Source organism: Tachypleus tridentatus, chromosome 13 (genome assembly GCF_004210375.1).
Source record: "Tachypleus tridentatus isolate NWPU-2018 chromosome 13, ASM421037v1, whole genome shotgun sequence".
Classification (NCBI taxonomy): Eukaryota; Metazoa; Arthropoda; class Merostomata; order Xiphosura; family Limulidae; genus Tachypleus; species Tachypleus tridentatus.
Window position 1 is genome coordinate 59,774,385 of NC_134837.1, and position 22,230 is coordinate 59,796,614.

General features: G+C 33.6%; 1 protein-coding gene across 1 annotated transcript in view; it reads right to left on the reverse strand.

Moving 5' to 3' along the window:
- Positions 1-14,842: 14,842 nt before the first annotated feature.
- LOC143236146 (FHF complex subunit HOOK-interacting protein 1B-like) overlaps positions 14,843-22,230 on the reverse strand; it is a 68,477-nt gene continuing 61,089 nt past the window's right edge. The window contains 5 exon segments of the mRNA XM_076474434.1: positions 14,843-15,667; positions 17,815-17,935; positions 19,858-19,876; positions 19,909-19,943; positions 19,946-20,033. Coding sequence (XP_076330549.1) covers positions 15,487-15,667; positions 17,815-17,935; positions 19,858-19,876; positions 19,909-19,943; positions 19,946-20,033 — 444 coding nt within the window. The 3' untranslated portion in view covers positions 14,843-15,486.

Genomic DNA, 22,230 nt, shown 5'->3' on the forward strand with positions numbered 1-22,230 from the left:
TAACTAGACTATGCATTGGTCACAGACTTTGACTCATCGTTTTGTTTTATCTGGGACTTACTTATGCAACACTGTGTGGTCTGTGTGACCCTCAAGTCACAATATCCCATACTCCTGTCGTTATGGCTCTGAATGACGGCACCATTTTAGATACGTTTTGTCCATAGGTTTACCCCTTATGCTGTCCACCCTATAAATGTTTTAGTTTTAAGGATCTTTGTTCTTTTTAACACTATTTTAAGTTTTTAATTAAAATAGACTTTGTTTAGTTTAAGATGATTCCTTTATATGAATTTTAATAATTTTCTTCATATTTAATTTTTACCGGTAGTTTGGTGCGGATAGTCTTGTTGATTTGTGCCGTAAAACGTCAACTATCCAACAAATCTTTACTTACGTGGTCATGACTTCCGCCAAGGAGATTTTCGTTGAGATTAGCGAAGAGATGCATACAGAGTGTACTGAAAGTTTGCCAAAGTGACATTGTGATATAACTATTAATTTGATTAGTTATTTCAGACTGAAATGATTGTTTAACAAAGTTAAATGAATAAAATGACTTGGATATCATGATTTGTCTTTTATCAGAGTTGTAAAACTAATTTTAATTTTTATTTAAGCTATAATTAAGCGTATTTTGATATTGTCTTTCTCAGGACTGGATGTACTGATCCTACGTCTAAGATTAGTCATGGGGTGGGAGTGGAATATCACAAGAAAAAAAACTTTTACTGTGTAGAGGCCAGATGGTAATTTAAATGGGGATGGGTGATGTCGTTGAGTCTAGTTAGATATTCAGATGGTGGGTAAATTACTAATCTGTAAACTTTTCATCATTATGTCCTGGGTGACTGTGTTTTATTTTATAGGTAATTAGACGTGTTAAAGGTAACTACATTTCCATATTGAAACAATGGTCTGTGATAGATCTTTACATATAATGGTTAGGAGTTTAGTGCTGTATCTTTTATTAATATTGCCCAAGCGTTGTAAGTAAGTATCTGTTACTTACATGCAAGTAATGTTACTAATGTGGTTCCATTTAAGCCTTTGAATGAGCATTAACCCTAGGCACTTAACTGACTTAGAGAAGTTTATTGGCTTATAATTAATATGTAATTTAACATTCCTTCATAACCCGAATAATGAACGGGTACATAAGATTGAATAGAATAATATACTAAATGATACGTCCCTGGTATGTGAGCGGTAGGTTTAACGTATTTTACAGCGTTGGATTACGAGTGGGACACAGTAAATAGTCCAGTGTACCTTCCACGCTATTATTAAAACAATCCCACATGAAAGAACATTTACACTTAATCTATGTTTTTTTTACCAGCAGTAAAAAAAATATTACCTGAACAAACGTAGTGAACTAAATACAGAGGACGAGTTGAAGTTCTTGTAAAAGCAAATAAGGAAGTGCAGGTGCATTCTGTGAGTTGATTTACCGATCAAGTAAAGTTAAATCAGCAGAATATTTCAGTTTATTTACTATTACCTTAAGGTCAACCTACAAGTTACGTTCAAGATTCTTACAAGGTTTTATAAACATCCAATCATTTGGATAAAAAAATTAATTAATTAATGATTTAAGGTTTGAAAGACATTTCAAGTAAATTTTACCATTTTCTGACATTTCTATGATATACGCTATGCAGTTTCCTTGAAATTAAATATAGAGGAATAATCTTATCTGTAAAATGACATAATTTATAGGTCTGTTTTAGGTCCCACTGTGAAAAGTTATACGTTAAATGTACCAAAGTAAGCGTTCTTACACCGCCACTCTAAACGTGTGCAAAAACTTGCAGAAAGCCAGTTAGGTTGCTTTCTATACAAGACTGCCTATGTTAAACTGGCCTAATAAACAAGTAGCATATCTTTGAGGATTAATCTGTATTTGTTTTACTACTGAACTAGAATAAATTCTAAATTGTTTAGTGTGTAATATTAACACTAGTTTGTGTGACGTAAAAGTATTTATTTAAAGTAATATAAAACATAATAAAATTATAGTCCTTTGTGTTTGAATTTCGCGAAAAGCTGCACGAGGGTTATCTACGTTATCCGTCTCCAATTTAGCAGTGTAAGACTAGAGGAAGGCAGCTAGTCACTACCACCTCCAACACTTGGGCTATTCTTTTACCAACGAATAGTGGGATTGACCGTCACTTTATAACGCCTACAGCTGAAAGAACGAGTGTATTTGGGGTGAAGGGATTCGAACCACGACCCTCAGATTACGAATCGAGCACTTTAACCACATGGTCATGCCTTGCCTACCCTTAGTGGCGTTATTGGAAGGTTCTGTACGACTATCTAGATCCGATCTGAAGTTAGATACATATTTGTAGTGAATAATACAAGTACGATTCGTTACTCACAGGATAATCAAACATGTGTGAATTTTTGTTATCCTAATTTTATCTCAGTCTTTGACTAATGTTGAAATGATCTGATACGATTTACAGAGTTTCTATGTTTTTATTTCCTTTTATACTATTTAATAAAAAATGAAGTATATTGACTCGTGGTTTTCTTTACTGTTGTTTTTGATTAAACGTGTGTTTACGTCATTCTATTACAAACGAAAGAGACTGTTTCTTCTTATGTTTTATGGTTATGGATAAGACGTATTAACTTTAAACTAATGGAGAAGGAATACATCTTAAATCGGTCATTTGAGATTATGTTTGGAGTGGTGCGAACAGTTCTGAGTGTACATGAAATAGTTAGTTGATTTGCTGGCGGCATTCGCAAGGTTGAAAACCTTTAGTTCATAAGTGGACATCACTGTAACAGTCACTGAGCTCTGAAAAAAGAACTTCTCTTTCTTGATCCACAAATACTTACCGTTATCTGAGCAGTAAGTTAATTGACTCTGTCATTGGTCACAATCATCAATAAAACAACCTACTGGACACACACTAGAATATTTTGTGATCATGCGACTGACCATTTAAATTTGTACCAAATGTTTTGTGAAACAGACAAGATTTATAGAACGTTCTAGTTTCTCTTCATTACAATATTTAATCGTTTTCAAGTCCAGTGTGAAGAAGATCCTCTGATTAAAGTAAATATTTTCAGATCTTTGTGAACGGATAATTTATTGTTAATTGTTATGATACTAAAAAAAATATGGTTCAAGAATAAACTGACGGACTTGATGTAAAGCTTGGTATGTTTCATGTAAAATATGACAAAGTATAATAGAAAAATAATCAGTAAATGTCAAGTAGAATGACTAATATACAGATAATTGAACTACCTCTAAAGATATTGGATGTAGTTAAATGTATAACTTTGTCGGAAGGAAGTTTGTAATATAATCATTAAATACTTGTTACCTTGTATAACATCTAGTTATAAGAAGCTTATTTTTATTGTTTTGATCATCTTCGCCCAGTATTAAGTTGATTGACTAAGTATTACTTATTCACACTAAACCTACGTATTTTGTATTCAAATGAATATTTCTGGTATCTAAATTCGTATCTTGGTTTCTATTACATAGTACACTTTTCAATCACCAAAGCCCCATAGTTAAAGCACGTTCTAGTTCTTGATTATGACACAGTATAATAGAAAAATAATCAGAAGACCTCAAGAACAATGATTAATGTGCAGATAACTTAATTATCACTAAAAATATTGGATATTGTGAAATATTTCGCTTTGGAACAAAGTTTATAATACAACCATCAAACAGTTGTTTCACTATGTAATATCTAATTCTTAAACGCTTAACTATATTTCTTTGGTTATCTCATCAAATCTCTGTTTAGAAGTCTTGAATAAGTGAAACTGTAATGCACTGCAAAGGATACGACGAGAAAATACATTTCTATTTCATAGATTATATTTCTAATTTTATTTCTGGTGAAAATAAATCCGTTATAAATAAAGATCTTGTTGATTTATAGTTTCATAATATAAAATGACATACATAAATCAATCTGTCAACGAGCTTCGTAACTTATAACTCAGTCCCCCTATTTAACTTATAAGGTATGAAGAGTATTGATGAATCAATGAAGGGAAAAGACGAGAAAGACAAAGCCATACAAAGAGCCAGCCAGACTGAAGATCTTTCCTCGTGGCGTTCAGTATCTCTTGAACTTGGATGCAAAGATTATTTGGAAAGTCCTGCGTGCCCGTTTGGGTGTAGTTACGCCTTCCTTGGTTCACTGCACTCAGACGTGAGGGGCGTGGCAGAAGCATCCAACAAAGTCTGGTGCTTCTCTGGGACCTATTCCATTATATCGCGGATAGGGATATCCCTGCGATATTTGTGTCCTTCGACCAGAGCAAAGCTTTTGATCGAGTTCACCACAAATTTTTGTGGTTCGTTCTGGAGAGATGTGGCCTTCCTCCTGTTTTGTTCAGTGCAGGTAAGCCTTGTACGTGACCGCTTCGAGCAGACTCTTGATTAACGGATATCTGACCTCTTCCTTTTCATCTTGCAGGGAGTTCGTCAGGGCTGTCCGTTATCCCATTCGTTTTATGCGTTGGTGATCGAGTGCCTGTTCTCTTATCTGTATCATTCGGTTTCGGTATGTGGCCTCCAGCTGCCGGATGATATGAGTGTTACGCATGTTTTCATGCAGACGATGTGAACCTGTTCATTGAGAACTCAACATACTTCGGTTCGGCGCTGGCCACTGTCCACCGTTACAATGGGCCAGTGCTGCCCAGCTCAATTATGCCAAGTCTCGGGCTAGATTGCTGAGTAAATGGGCCTTGTGTGCCAACTCCCGTTTGGACTGGATTGGACCTCCTCCCCAGTCACTTGCTTTGGGGTTTGTTTTCTCGCGAGCCCCAGGTTGCCTAGGAGAGGTGGTACAGCTAGTCGGTTCGACAGAGTACGATCACCGCTAACTTGTTTAGCAGGGAGGAGGTGGTAAGGAGGATACTCCCCTTGGTTTGGTACCTTGGGGCTGTTCTTCCTCTGGATGACTCCACTGTTTTCACCTTCCTGTGGGGTGGCAAGCCTGAGGCTGTCTCAACTTTCTTTTATCCTGCCACCTCCCAGAGAAGGTCTTGGCATACCATGCATCCGAACCCAGTGTCGTTCTCTCCTTTTGTGTACCACCTTTTACTCTCTGTCCTAGGAGGGTCATCCCTGTTGTCACCTCACTAGATTCTTGATTGACACGGGGCGAAGGCTCTTTGGTGTTCCATTGAGCCTGCAAACACTGAGTTGTTTTGACCCTCCTTCGTGGTACGTGGACGTTGCTGCGGCGATACGGCGATGCCGCGTCGCGTCAGCCGATGTTCCGTCGAACACCCGTTCCCTCTACCGCCTGCTGGTCTTTGAATGTACCCACAGAATTGAGCAACACTACCCTGCTCTGTTGTGGGACATTATTTGGGGCCGTGTTGTGCTGCGTAATGTTGATAGCTATCTTTAGGCTTTCAACTGGTGCGTGGTGCATAACATCCTTTAGGTGAGGGAGCGTATGTTTCTGTGGAATGTTTTGTGCAAGTGAGTTATGTCACTCTTAGGTGAAGTCTGTTATGCACAGGTTGGTCCTCTATCCGACGTCAGTGGAGATCTGGAAAAAGGTGGCCCGCCTTTTCCGGGTCCCACCACTCTCGGCTAGGACCATTTTATATCATGTGCTGGTTCCTGTTCCCAACCACTTGGCCTTTTCTTTCTAGTATACGTTAACAGTCTTTACGTACGTCATTTGTCTTGGTGGAAACCAATTTGTTTTCGAGCAGGCACTGGTGTCGTACTTTAAGAAACTGAGTGAGGCCAGGTATGAGCTGTTACTCTGTCTCGAAGAGGACTTTCGGCGGATGAGCTTCGTGGACTTTTTCCATCGGTGGTGGCCGCACGTTTCACCTCTCAATGCGTTGGTGGGAGGTTGGGTTCTGAGCCGTCCTAACTCCGTTCTCACTTTTTGTAATTCTTGTATATATGTATTAATTTTTCATATTATTCATTTTTTCAGTTATATGTATATATGTATTAATTTTTCTTATCAATCATTTTTTTCATATTTATATATGTATATATACAGTTACGACAGAAACTGTTCGTACCCTGCGTCCAAAGTGGTTTTTGCTTATAACTTAAAAAAAGTATCAAGAGTAGACTAATAGAAGCATGTTCTTTTATAAATATTATACTAACACACATTTACATATTTTTTATGTAAATTAAACGACAAATAAACTGTTTAGAAACAAATAACCAAAAATAGGAGGAACAGAAAGTGTTCCGGCAACTTAGAGCCGTCTCCGTCATTATCTGCTTGGTCATCATGGCGAACAGGAAACAACTGTCCAGTGATTTAAAAAACCGAATTATTGTAAAATACAAGTCTCGTGTGCCTCTTTTCGGTATTGCTACACAACTGAATGTGCCGATATCTACTGTTCAAAGCATAATTGCCAAGTTTAAGCTAACAGGATCAACTGCTAACCTCCCTCGTTCCGGACGCCCCACCAAAAGTCCAGAGAGAACCAAGAGGAAGGTTCTCAGAGAAGTTAGTAAAAACCCTCGTTTAACACGTAATGACATACAAAAACAGGTAAGGGAAACTGGGGTTAAAGTAAGCACCTCTACAGTTACGAACATGTTACGCTCTTCTGGGTTCAAAGCATGCCGTCCTCGTAGAAGTCCATATATAAAGCCTGTTCATTTAGAAGCACGATTGACGTATGCAAGAAAGCATGTAGATCAGTGGTTCCCAGCCAGGGGTGCGAGATAGCGTTCCAGGGGGTGCGAGATAACATTTGTTTTGGCCACCCTGACTTTTATTCTTAAATAAATAATTACTGTAAGGGGTGCGAGAACATATTAAAATTTTTTAGGGGTGTGGGGCATAAAAGGTTGGGAACCACTGATGAGATAAACCCTTTACCTATTGAAAGAGTATTTTTTGGTCAGTCGAAACTAAACTCGAGCTTTTCGGCCATAATGATGTTCGCTATATTTTCTGTAAGAAGGGGGAACGAAATCTTCCAAAGAACACCTCCATAGAGTTAAACACGGAGGTGGCTCGATCATGCTATGGGGTTCCTTTAGCTCTTCTGGTGTAGGCAGCCTTAACCGCGTCAACGGAATCATGCAAAAAGAAGAGTACGCTGTTATATTAAGCACTTATATCAAGAATGATGCTCAGAACTTGGGGCTTGGGCGTCGTTGGATCTTCCAGCATGATAATGACCCTAAGCACAGATCGAAATATGTGCAATCCTGGTTGCACAGGAACCATATAAGCGTCCTGGAGTGGCTATTGCAGTCACCTGATCTCAACTCAATTGAAAACGTTTGGCATGAGTTGAAGACCAGGGTTCATCAGCATCATCCGAAAAACTTGCAAGAGTTGGAGGCCTTCTTTAAAGAACAGAAGGGTAGCGAGAAATAGCCATCTGGGGGGGGGGGGGGGTTAGTTTGAGTGCTTGATGCAAGCCGCAGGCGAAGCCATGCTAGAGGAGGTCTGGGGCATGCCCCCGGAAATTTTAATAAAAACATAAAAGCCTGAATTATGCATTCTGAGACCACCTTTTGGACAAATTTCAGAATGGCATACTGAGATGTTTGTCTTATTTTTTAATCATAAATAACATAAAATAATATTTTAATAATAACATAATATAAATATATAGGCCTATATATGTGATATGCAACTTAAAGTTATCAAGCTCAGCAAAGTAGGCCTTATTATACATTCACCGTGATATTAAAGTTGAACCAAACTGTGTTGTAGATGTCCTTGAAAGAACGAACATACGTTTGAGCCTTTCATAGATATTCGATTGTGTTTTTTTAGTTCTGACAAAACTTGCTGTATTAAACGAGTGTTCAATCACAAATTTGTATTTGACCATTTGTTGTGTGTGAAATTATCTGCCATGCAATCACGGATCTTTATAAAACTTTACAGGTGGCAACTGAACTTGTCTAAAAAGTTTGGGTCCATGGGGAGGTTTTAACAACAACCCCCTTCCTTGGCTACGCCCCTGATAAAGGCCAATGGAAGAAAATACCAGTCGAGTACTGTCAAACGATCATGGAGGGCTATGAGGAGAGATTGCGCCAAGTAATTCACCTGAAAGGCTACACAACTAACCATTAAAGTAGACGCACGAACACTTTCTGCCCCTCCTATGTTTGGTTATTTGTTTATAAACAGTTTGTCATTCAATTTACATAAACATTTATGTAGATGTGTGCTAGTATAATATTTATAATATCCTATACTTTCATTGTTTGTTTGTTTTTGAATTTCGCACAAAGCTACTCGAGAGCTATCTGTGCTAGCCGTCCCTAATTTAGCAGTGCAAGACCAGAGGGAAGGCAGCTAGTCATCACCAACCACCGTCAACTCTTGGGCTACTCTTTTACCAACGAATAGTGAGATTGACCGTAACATTTTAACGCCCCCACGGCTGAAAGGGTATGTTTGGCGCGACCCTCAGATTACGAGTCGCACGCCTTAACACGCTTGGCCATGCCGGGCCCTACTTTCATTATCCTAATCGTGTTACTTTTTAAGTTATGAGGAAAATACCACTCACGACGCAAGGTTACGAACACTTTCTGTCATAACTGTATATGTAATTAATTTTCTTCATTATTTTTTTTCGTACATATTTGTATTAAGTATTTTATTATTTGTATCATTCTTGTGTTTTTCTCCATCATGTATATATGTACAGTGTCTATATGTTTGTTTGTTTTTCTCCCACTATGTATCGCGTTTCAACTCATTGCTTTATTCGTTTGTGTTCTTTTAATTGTAAATAAATTCAAAATTATAATTACGACAGACACAGTTTGTAAATGAGGGGGTAATTTTTTTTCATTATTTATTGTATGATGTATATAAAAAGTATTTGGTAACAAATTCATATTAAATAGCTTTTTAGTGAAGTAGCGGGGCTGAAAATATTTGTGGAGTTTGGTTAATAAATATTGTTGGTGTTGTTTTTTATCTGACTTGTTCGGTCTAGATAACGATCTGAAGTTAGGTATGTGTAAGTAAGGATAATATAATAATAATTAACTGGTATCTGGTTAAGTTTTATTCCACACCTAAAGTTATCTTATAATCATTTTACAATTAAATTTTCCATTTACAACTTTCATTTTTACCTCGCAATTTCTTTCATGCGTAGGGTGACCAAAGTGTTTTTGTGTTTGTTTTTTAAATTGTCAGACACAAACTATCAATAATATTTTTATTGATGTCATATGTTTAAACTTAATCTGAACTGTACTCTTAACGCTGAGTAAAAAATCTATAACTTTTTCTTAAACCATAATTTTCACCTCTTTTTTTTTTTATTTCAGTATTGTATCTATTGTCTTAAATTTGTCTTATTAGTTATTCATAATGACAACAGGTGGAGGTAGAGATATTGATTTGAATACTGTATAGTTACTTAAACAATTAAAACAGATGGAAACAGTAATATACAAACGACTAAAAGGAAAGAAAAACTAGGGTTGGATGGAGAAACACACCTACTAACATCGGTATTTAAACCATTAAAACTGATAAACATAGTATTTTACAAACGTTTAAAACTGAAACAAAAGATATGGTTCGATTCAGAAACACGCCTACTAACAACTCTATTTAAAACCCTTAAAACTGATGGAAGGAGTATTATACAAACTTTAAAATTGAAACAAAAACTAGGGTTCGATTGAGAAACCCAGCTACTGACAACTGTATTTAAACCATTAAAACTGATGTATAGAGTATTATACAAGTGTAAAACAGAAACAAAAACTGGAGTTAGATTAAGAACCATGCTTACTAACAACTGTATCTAAAATATAAAAGCTGATGGGCAGATTATTATACAAACGTGTAAATCTGAAACAAAACTATGGTTTGACTGAGAAACAAACCTATTAGCAACTGTATTTAAAGACATTAAAATTGAGTGAGAAAAAATTATACAAACGTGTAAATCTGAAACAAAACTATGGTTTGACTGAGAAACAAACCTATTAGCAACTGTATTTAAAGACATTAAAATTGAGTGAGAAAAAATTATACAAACGTTTAAAACTGAAACAAAAACTCTGGTTCGATTGAGAAACATACTATGTCAACTGGATTTAAACCATTAAACCTGATGAAGAGGTATTATAAAAGCATTTAAAACTCAAACAAATATAGAGTTCAATTGAGAATAAACACATACTAACAAATGTATTGAAATCATAAAAACTGAAGTACAGAGTATTATACAAATGTTTAAAACTTAAACAAAAACCAGGAATCGATTGAGAAACACAGTTACTAACAAGTATATTTAAACCATGAAACTTAAACAAAAACAAGGGTTTGATTGAAAATCACACCTACTAACAACTGTATTTAAACCATTAAAACTGATCGAGAGAAACTTTACAAATGATTAAAACTGAAACAAAAACTTGGGTTTGATTGAGAAACACAAATGACTATATTTAAACCTTTAAAACTGATTGACAGAGTATTATACAAATGTTGAAAACTGTAACAAACTAAGCACTGAGCAATACATTTCTAGAACATTTGAAGCCAAACTCTCAGTATTTATGAGTTTTTCAATAAATAAACATTGGAAACATAATTACAATTTCATGATGTCTCACAACACTAGAAATGTCTTACCATTTCATTGTTCAGAACTATTTATATTTTTTCTATAATACTTTTTGTACATTTTAGCAAATATGTTTCTGAGCAGATGCAACAAAGATCAACTTTAAACCAGTTTCATTTATTAGATCTGAAATTTTCTTACTTGTAATATAGCTTACCAAAAAATAAAGCAGTGCAGAGAAACCACACACTTTGATAAGAAGACAATCTGTTTAATTCAGTTAACAACCACAGTTTATTCTTGAAAGGTAAAAATAACATCTCAGGTTCTTTAATATGTTAAAAACATTGAACAGTGAAGAGCCACCTAATTAATTAACATCAGACGTGTTTTAAATAGAAAAGTAATTTGAAGTTGCTTCACAAAACAGAAATAAAACAGTATTTAAATTGAGGTAACAGGATAAATTTATTAAATAATAAAATTACCACAACCTTTTCAACTCTGTCATGATTACAATTTATAAAACTATATTGGACATTTTTATAATTTACAACAATTCATTCACAAAGTAAAATAAACTTAGTTAAAAGAAATGTTTAAGATGTGTTATCTCGTTCATAATTAAATGAATAGATAAATAGAACAGTCCTGATAGTCAGAGAGATGCACATTCTAAAAAAGTTAAAATGTGAAGAATGCAAATAACTATTGAAGATTTGCTGATGGAGTTTGTGAAAGACAAATATTAATACATTGTTAATGTGAGTTATACAATCTTCACATAAAAACACCAGTTATGAGTGAATGAAATGAGTGTCAAAGCCAGAAGATTTTGTGAAGCTTATATTTATTTAATTAACATTTTTGTTTTAGACCTGCATTAAGTTTTTATAATGTACTCTTTTACTGAAATCAAGGCCAGACCATTGCATTCTAAGAGTTAAACCACATAAAAGTATTCCATGCATGTGATCATGTTTATTATTATGTAAATTAGATAATTTAATTATTACTGTTAAAAGGTCTATATAAAAACACAAAATAAAATTAAGCAGAATAATAATGTTTAACTTAATAACTAGAAGTTAACTTCCATTATTAATATTCACAGTTTTAATATCTGATTAACTTAAGCCAATGGACCATATTCTATTTTTATTAATTACTAGTTCATACTATTCTATAAGAAGAAACTTCTTATTTTATGATCAACCCTAGTTATAATTGTAAATGTTTGTTCATGTAGAAGAAAGCACAAAGCTACATAATGGGCTATCTGTGCTCTGCCCACCACAGGTATTGAAACCTGGTTTTCAGCAGTGTGAGTCTGCAGATATATTGCTGTGCCACGGGGGAGATCAATCTTAAGTGTCCAATTTTGGTTCACCATAATTCAAGGTGTACTTTTCAGCTAAGAATCAGAGACAACTTCTCTCTCTGAACCAATATATACATATCCATAAGAAGAACCTGTAGTTCTACACTTTCAGTCACACCATCCTTCCTCTGTAAGGAAAGGAGTGATTATAAGAAAATTACATAAAATGTATGGTGCATGCTTGGTACAAAAACACTTAGACAAATTATTCTACAAGACAGCTACTTAAATACATTCGATGGTTAGGAAACAAGCTCAATAAATAAAAGAAAAAACATTAGAAACAGAGTATATGAGAGTAATACAGTTACACAGTCGATATTGTATATTAGCAGTGGTGTAACTACACAAATATGAAAACCATGAAAATGTCTTACCCTCAAATCACAACATAAAAATCAGGTCCATTTCAAAATGTTCATCAAAAATGTCACATAACCAAAGGAATGTAAAAATTAGAGGCCCTATACATTGGAGAAACTGGAGATCCACCATTAATGTGTCAATGAAAAGTTTCATAACAAAGTACAGTAGCCATAAACTACATCTTAAATCATAGTATACCATGGATGGATTCCCATTTAAACTCTTTTGATTATGTGCTGGTAGCATTAAGTATCTTTATATATGTACAAAACAAAGTTTTTATCACAACTACTTAGCAGTTTATCCAGTCAATTACCTTCCTTTTGCATCTTCATTATTAGTTTGTCAATTCTTTCTTTGCCAAACTTTAACAAACAAACAATTCTACCAGCTTCCTTTAGAATAATTGGTTTTTCACTTCTTTCTCCATCTGTGAAGAGACATCTAGTAATCAGACTATTTATCTTTATTCATCAGTTTGAAGAGACATATAGGAACTAGTCTATTCACTTTTATCCATTAGTGTGAAAAGACACCTAATAATCAGAATATTCACCTATATCCACCAGTGTGAATAGGTATTTGTAACCAGACAATTCACCTTTTTCCTCTGGTGTGAAAAGACATCTAGTACCTAAACTATTCATCTTTCTCCATTTGTGAAGAGACATATAGTAGCTAGACTATTCTTCTTTATCCATCAGTGTGGAAAGATGAATAAAGTAACTACACTGTTTATCTTTGTCCATTGGTGTGAAAAGACATCTAGTTACCAGACTATTCATCTTTATCCATCTGTGAAAAGACATACAGTAACTAGACTATTCATCTTTATAAGTCAGTGCAAAAAGACATCTAGTAACCAGACTACTGATCTTTGTCCATCAGTATGAAAAGACTAGATATCTAGTAACCAGACTATTTATTTTTTATCCATTTGTGTGAAGAGACATCTAGTAACTAGACTATTTATTTTTTATCCATTTGTGTGAAGAGACATCTAGTAACTAGACTATTCATCTTTCTTATAAGTGTGAAAAGACATCTAGTAACTAGAATATTAATATTTATCCATCAGTGTGAAGAGACATCTAGTAACCAGACTATCGATCTTTATCCATCAGTGTGAACAAACATCTAATAACTGGAATACTCTCCTTTATTCCTAGATGTTCTTTAACAGTTCACCATCTCTAAACATGTAGATTCTACAAACAAAAATATTTAGGTTTTGGCCTTTCTTTTTTTTTCTATTTCTTTCTGTTTCTACAAAGCTACAAAATAGGCTATTTGCACTCTGTCTACTAGTTTTGTAGTATATATGAAAGTTCACTGCTGACCCATAAGAGAACTATTCCCATTAACATGTCATTTGTTTGTTTGTTTTTAGAGCAAAGCCATGTTGCTATCTGCTCTGTCTACACTGAGGAATTCAATCCAGATTTACGTCCTTAAATTTACATCTGTCCACCTGTTGATATTGACCATTCAGTCACTCTCAATGCTATTCTTTTTTTGGTAATTGGTGGTTCAATCCTTTCTGTGCCCAACTGTAATTATGACTTATTTCTATCTTATCAATCATTATTTTTGCTAATTATTAACTGTTTTGACTGTGTACTTATCTATTTCATATTATTTTTACCAATAATCAACTTTCTGACTACATACTTATCTATAATCATGTTTTTCTTTCCATTCATTTTCCATTCTTGATCTTTAGTCCGTTGTTTTATCATTTGGTCATAGCTCCAGAGTTACCTTTTGTATATCTTAGAGACCACCTGTCACTTTGTATTCAATTTATTCTCATTTAATCCTGTATTTCTAAATAAATAAGTCAACTTACCACCTGCTAATTCAGCTGTTCATTGTCATTACTATCATTTTTGTTCTAAGTTCTAAGTAGTGTTACAAATACCAACTTGTAATTTTTAACATACAGAAGAAATGTCTTAAATAGTTAGTTTTATTTATTAGTTTTATCTAGTAAACTAGCATTAAAAGTACAATATCCTATTATACGTTTCTTAATAATATACTATTTACTTCTCAAACTATTGTGATTGTTGTCAATAAAGAATTTTTTCTCTTCTCTTATAGAAAAACTTCAACAAGCCATAATGAAAAACAGTAAATATAGGATCAGTTTGGGTTAATGAATGGTTTAATAAAAAAATGCTTCTTAATGTGTGGTAGCTGTTTTTAATATTTTGTTATAAGATGTATGTTACCCATTTAATAACTAAGACAAGTATTCACAAAAATATATGTTAAGGCACAATCAAACACTCACTCTGTAACCTATGATACATTTGTTAGATTTTGTTAACAGTTCAAAGGTAAGTGTGGTTCCTGTATTTAAACAACTACTTATTAACTGCAGTTTATTTTGCTCACTTTATTTGCTTGAAATACTCTGTCTTAGGTTTGATTAAAAATAAACATTTGATATAGTTGCAGTTTGTGAGAAGAGGAAGTATTACTATTTTAAAACACATAATCACAACATTGCAATAAAAGATATTTACAAAACCTTAAGGCTGATGAATTTAAAAATGTACACATAATTATAAATAACTGGTATAAAATCACACAAATATCACTGCTATGATGTAATCAAACCACATTCACGTATCATGATATGGAGATTAGAAAAATACCCTTGGAAATGGGAAAATTTTCCCATATTCATACTCCTAACTCTAACTTTTAAATCAATAAAAAATCTAACTACAGGATCAACAATGTTTTTCACTTTTAAGGCTGCTTAAGAACCTTAAAACACAAAAAAATGAATCACATCACTTTTTAGGAATATTACATTTCAGAAAATCTGAATAAACTACAACTTTTAATAATTATCACACTTTTATCTTTAAAAAAAATAAACATTTGTAGGATACATATTAACATGAATTCAATGGCTGGGCCTAATCAATCCAATATTATAAAATCTGGCTTTGTTACTATGAGTCGACACCTACATTTCTCTCTCCACAGATGCCATAATTTTGAATCACCAATAAATATTTGTAGTCATTTCTTTGTGTATTCTTGGGATTATGCAGAACCATTATCAGCTTTTTTTGGTTTTAATTTTTCAACACTATCTTTATATACACAATTAAAACTGTATATTGGATGATAATGATGGTTTAGTGTTTCTGTTAATTGTTATCACGGGCTATTGAATCCGTGGTCCAAAACTCGGGATCTGCTTGAATAACAGAGTGCTCCTGACTAATGGCAGCAAGTTCTTTAAGGAATTCTGACAAAATAACACCACACAGCACAGCATTTTTCATTTTTAGGGATTCCACTTTGCTTTCAGGATTTTCAGGTGCTTGTCTAGTTTAGAATAGTCAGAACAAAATGAGATAGTAATTAAATGACAGACCTAAAATAAGGTAAGTATTAAGAATAAACAACCAGAATTATACACTTTTAGTTCAAAATTTTACTTTAGTGAGTTTCTAGGTGCTGATGGGGGAGGGGTGTAAAACATTTGCTCAATCATAAAAATATCATACTGAAAACAACACTTTATTTTAATATGAAGAAAGTTTAACAGCAAGTTTTCTCTAAGTATCTGGTAAGTTGAAAATCTTCAAATATTTTTACTTATTCAGAGTGTAGCTCATAAATAAATATGGTGAAGTTGGTTCTTCAAATATGGTATAACTGGTAACTTAAGCTATCAAATTATAGAGTTAAGATATCAACCTTGACAAACTAAATCTATCACTTCAAACAAAGTGAAGCCACCAATCTGAGCACAGTAAATTTATCATTTCAAACAGAGTTATGCCACCAACCTGAGCACACTAAATCTATCATTATAAATAGAGTAAAAATACTAATCTGAGTACAGTAAAGCTATTACTGCAAACAGAGTAAAGCCATTAACTTAAACAAAGTGAAACTATAGGCTGAATCACATAAAAACTACCAAATTAAGCTCAGAGAAGCAACTGACTTAATCATATGGTTATGTTTGTGCCCATTTGAGTTACTTCTCATATGTAAAATTATATACAGTTCAACAATTCTTAAGTTAACTCTGAGTTTTTTTTAATAAAATCTTACCAGTTGTTCTAAAGATATGTAAAGATTACAATTACATAAAGAATGAGATTATTTTTAATTAATTGTTTTAACAAAAGATTTAGTATTTTTGTATTGTAGTTTTTTTGCTATCAGACTCTGAATGTTTTGAGTATTATTAACAATGTATACTGCAAACAAATGTTTAAAATTAGAAACAAATACACTCACCTTTTAATTGTATATAAAATTATCTTACAAGATCTTCATTTGGTTATATTAATTTTTTTAAAGTTTTTACATATAAAAAACAGGAGAACCTACCAACTTAAAATTGGACAAAAACAACTTAAAACTGGAGAGACTACTAACTTAAAACTGGAGAAGCCACAAAAGTTAAGACTCTTATCTTGGGTATACTTTAACTGTGCATAAAATCTTAGCTAATGAGCTATATTTAATAAGTTCTTAATTCTACAAGGCAATATTTAAAACATTATGCCTTTTGTATGATAAACATGATACATTTTTCTCCAAGCCTGTTCTCTAATTTATCCACCATACCTCCAAAATATATAAAATTAAACATAAATTACTCATTATAAAATTGTCATTGCTCAGAAAAAACATAATTTTTATAACTTTCAATTCTGTTTGGTTATAGAACTATCAATTAGAAAATCAGACCCCTCCTGCCACATCCACTGTTTCAGGATTTAATAGTTCTATCTAATATTCAATTATGTATTACATAAAACAAATAGAAAGTGAAGGTTTTCATTTATCAAATGACCTCTTGTATTATGTTGTGTTCTGAACAAATCATAATCAACTTCATTCAGATTACAAGCTCTCTTAATGAATTTGTAATGGCTCTTTTTGCATACATAAAAAGCCAGAAGAATATTGACAGTTAAGGAAAATTGTATACTTTTTCCCATGTTATTAGTGTATGTTCCAAGGTGCATTATTTAATTAAATAAAAATGTAGTGCATTACTACCACTTGTATAAAAAAAAGCTAGCTTAAATGTCCTTGATAATAGACAGCATAATAAAAAATATTGGGTAAGTACTTTAAATCTTGTTTGCCATGTTTATACTTTATCTATTATTATAAAAGTAAATATGGATCTTTTTAGTTAAGTTAAGATTATATTGGATAAATAATAACAATATTTCAGAAGACACACATGTATATTGAAAGTTAGAAGTATTCAATCTAAGATGGCTTTAAGCAAGTACAAAGAGGTCACATGGTTGGTCATATTAACCAAGCCCATGTTGAAAAAGTTAATCACAGAAAAAAACAGCGATTTAAAAGCACAAAAACTACCAATTTAAGTACAGAGAAGCAATCTACTTAAACACAGAGATTTTACTTAACGGTACAATCTAATAGCTGAGGAGATTCTCAGTGAAATTAAGAATCAAACAGCACATCATACTTACCTGCATCCTTGAGTGACTGGTAGTGACTCAAAAATTGGTCTGATAGCCACATTTCTTTCTTTCTCTCCTCGTAAACTACTTCTTCTGAAAATGAAATTTGTAAAACTTCTGCGTTGTTCTCCTACAAACAACAACATAAAAAAAGAGTTTAGAAATTATTCCAATGCTAATATTTACAGAAAGGGTTCATGTTACATGGTAACAATACAATGACAAGTTCCTATGATTTACAGAAAGGTTTCATATGTTACATGGTAACAATACAATGACAAGTTCCTATGATTTACAGAAAGGGTTCATGTTACATGGTAACAATACAATGACAAGTTCCTATGATTTACAGAAAGGGTTCATATGTTACATGGTAACAATACAATGACAAGTTCCTATGATTTACAGAAAGGGTTCATATGTTACATGGTAACAAAACAATGACAAGTTCCCATGATTTACAGAAAGGGTTCATATGTTACGTGGTAACAATACAATGACAAGTTCTTATGATTTACAGAAAGGGTTCATGTTCTATGGTAACAATACAAGGACAAGTTCCTTTACTTCAAAGTGTGGTTTATATAATTATGCAGCTAAGTACATACTATATAGGTTATACTTCATATACACTTGATCCAGAAATATCAAAATATAAAAATTTACTTAGTACTTGTACTGATACAAGTATACAAACAGTACTTAGTACCTTGTACTAAAACAAGTAAACAAAGAGAACTGAGAATCTTATACTAAGATACATATACAAACATAACTTAGTATCTTGTACTAAACAAGTTATACAAACATAACTTAGTACCTTGAACTAATACAAGTATATAAACAGTATGTAGTACCTTTTACTAATAAAAGTATACAAACAGAACTTAGTACCTTTTACTAAAACAAGTATACAAACAGAACTTAGTACCTTTTTTGTAGTAAAACAAGTATACAAACAGAACTTGGTACCTTTTTAGTAAAACAAGTATACAAACAGAACTTAGTACCTTGTACTAAAACAAGTATACAAACAGAACTTAGAACCTTGTACAAGTATACAAACAGTACTTAATACCTGGTACTAATAAAAGTATATAAACAGTACTTAGCACCTTGAACTAATACAAGTATACAAACAGTACAAACAGAACTTAAACCTGGCCATAATGTTACTCCAAATTAACACACAGTAATACTTAATCTATAATAGCAGATAGAGATTCTGAAAACTTGAATCTGGCCATAACTAGTAACTACATCTACTCTTATAGCTAGTAGCCACATCTATTGTTATACCTGATAACTACATCTACTGTTATAGCTAGTAACCACATCTATTGTTATGACTATTAACTATGTCTATTGTTTTTACTAGTAACTATGTCTATTGATATAACTAGTAGACACATCTATTGTTATAATTATATCTATTGTAAAACTTCCTGTAAGTATTAACGGTTCAGACAAACTGACATGTACATAACTATAAGAACTAGCAAAAAATCTTTCAGAAGCTGTTATCATCAATAACTACTACTATACAGTCTGAAGTGTAACTTTCAGAGTCTATTATCATCAATAACTACTACTATACAGTCTGAAGTGTAACTTTCAGAGTCTATTATCATCAATAACTACTACTATACAGTCTGAAGTGTAACTTTCAGAGTCTATTATCATGATAACCAATGAACAGTTTGAAGTTATAACTAGTGAAGCATAACTTTCAGAAGCTATATCACTATAATCACTGTACAGATTGAAGTGTAACTTTCAGAAGCTATTATCATTGTAACCACTATACAGTTTGAAGTGTAACTTTCAGAAGCTATTATCATTGTAACCACTATAGAGTTTGAAGTGATAACTAGTGAAGTGTAACCTTCAGAACCTATTATCACCATAATTGCTTGCAATGATAAGTGGAAAAAATATTACAGTTTCATTAAATACTATTGTCAACTATTATTCATGTATTATAAAACTTGTTCTCAATTTTATGCAAATCTATATAAATAAGTTATGAAAACAAAAATTTAAATAACTCACCTCTGTGAATATCTCTCTGCTGGTTAAAAGTTTCTTTCTGTATTCTCTTACAACCAAATCATTCAATAACCGTTCTTCTCGAGCAAAAAGAATTTCTTAGATTTCAGCAGTAACTCTTCAAAATTACTAATGGATATAAAATAGGCCTCCACTTTTGGTTTTAAAGAACCCAACACCTAAAAATACAAGTTCCTATTCAACTATATCTTATATCCATTACATTTTAAAATAATGAACATTACCCAAGATAATTAGATTTAATGCACTTATAGTATAATACCAAGAATAATGAAAAATAGGTACTTTTGGAAAATAAACTGTTACAGAAAATTAACACATAAAAGAAAAAGTGGAAAGGAACAGAGGATAGAGTAGTTGAATTACATAGTGGTTGGTTGCAAGACCTATAACTGAACCTATGTTATGTTTAGGAAAGGAACATAGGATAAACCTTGCTTGCTTTTGCTTTGTGATGGAGTTGCTTATACATTTGTCAGTTTGAAGAGATTATAATCATAGAGATGATTTCTCTGCTTAAGATTTAATGGCCAAGAAGGTAGGAGAAGAAACAGAAAAACTAGATGTATGAGAAAAACTCTCACAGAGTATTAGCAATGCTTTGTACATCAGCAATTTCTTGGCCACTGGAAACAAAATGGAAAGAGAACCTGAAGTATACTTTCCACTGACTTTCCAAATCTTATCCAATACAATTTTGGAATTGGTGGTAGAAGATATGCTAGTTGTAAACTTAATCCATGATTCCTTTTGGCTTTGATGTCTCATCTGCCGTGTATGGGCCTGCTGGAAAGCAATAAAGTTCACAAGAGTGGAATATCTGCAAAAGATATCCCAGGCCAATTTTTGAGCCTTCCATGCCTTCTGACAGGCAGTACTCCACTATGAATGAGGATAGCCTAGAAAATGTGTTGAGATACTAGGAATAGATTGACCAGCTGCCTGGACAATACAGTCAGTCACTGCAACCATGCAGTCGTCTATTGATGGTACACAGGCGACAACAGGATCAAGTTCTGAGAGAGTGGTGAAAGAGAGCCAGTTGGCTTGATTCAACTTCCACCAAGACATGAGGATCAGGTGGCCAATCTACCTTAAAACGATGGGTAAATGATAACTGCCTCAAGGGTAACTGTCATCCCTCCAAGAAAAGCAAGAGAAATGTGAAGGCAAAAAGATAGAGATAAATGGCAGAAAAAAAAAAAAAACTATAAGAACTAGTATTGAAGAGAGAAAGATTGTGATCCGAGAGCATACCCCTCCCACCAGTATATTAGGACAACCCAAGAGGGAATTGTGTTTAATAATGTTTACCAGAAATAAAAGGAAGGCGGCAACTTTTCAACAAGAGCATCAAGATCTAATTGATCACAAGTCTCTTCAGAAAAGAGGTAGAGAAAGCAATCAGTGATTGTATGACCTAAGGAAGCATAAATGGTGATGGCCTCCAAGGGTGTCTTAACCTGCAAAGAACAAGGCTGGCACCACCAGTGCCATCCCTCCATGCACTCATCTATCACAATCATTTTGGTATAACTAAAACTGCTGAAAGGTGACTGTATTTCTGAAACATGCTGATGTTTCAGAAATGTTTCCTGTAAGGAAAGATACCTGGGATGACAGAAATCAATCAAGGCCTTATTGTCATCCAGATTAGAAATCACGCCACACTGCTTTTATTTAATAGAAGGAGGTTTATCAACCTCTATGGATTCTGTCCTGGGTTGAGTGGGAAGGTCTCTGTAAGTAGCAACTGAGGGCATAAACAAATTACCATTCTACATCTAAGGGTTGAAAAAGGTGTACCCAAACAGATGCCATAGATGAAGGAAGTGGGTTTAGGCAGGTACTGGAAAGAATTGTGGGGAAAAGACAGGAGCAAACATTGACTTGCCAGATCATTTAACCAGAGAGACCAAAAGACTTTTCACATGGTTGGAGGCATGGAAAGATCTGTCTGTACTCCCACTGCAGCAGTGAAAAGTAGTGCAGCAGCATATGTCCAAGATGGAGGTGAACCTCAGGGTAAAAAATACTATGGACAGTATTCAAACATTGTACTTCCTTCTCCTCCACTTACTTAGGGAAGACTGGTAGTAAGAGAGGTGTGAACCACCACAATTGATGTAGTGAGGGTCCATTTGACACTCACAGGTGTAGTGATCATTGTCACCACAAACAGCACATATCAAAAAACCATAACAAGATACCTCCAAATGTCCAAACTGATGATAGTGAAAATGTTTGAAAGGGTTAGGAATGTATGACTACACCTTACATTTCAGATAGCCTGCATTGACAGAAGCAGAGGAACACAGAGGTGTAAATGTCAAAATTAAGACAATTGTCAGCATC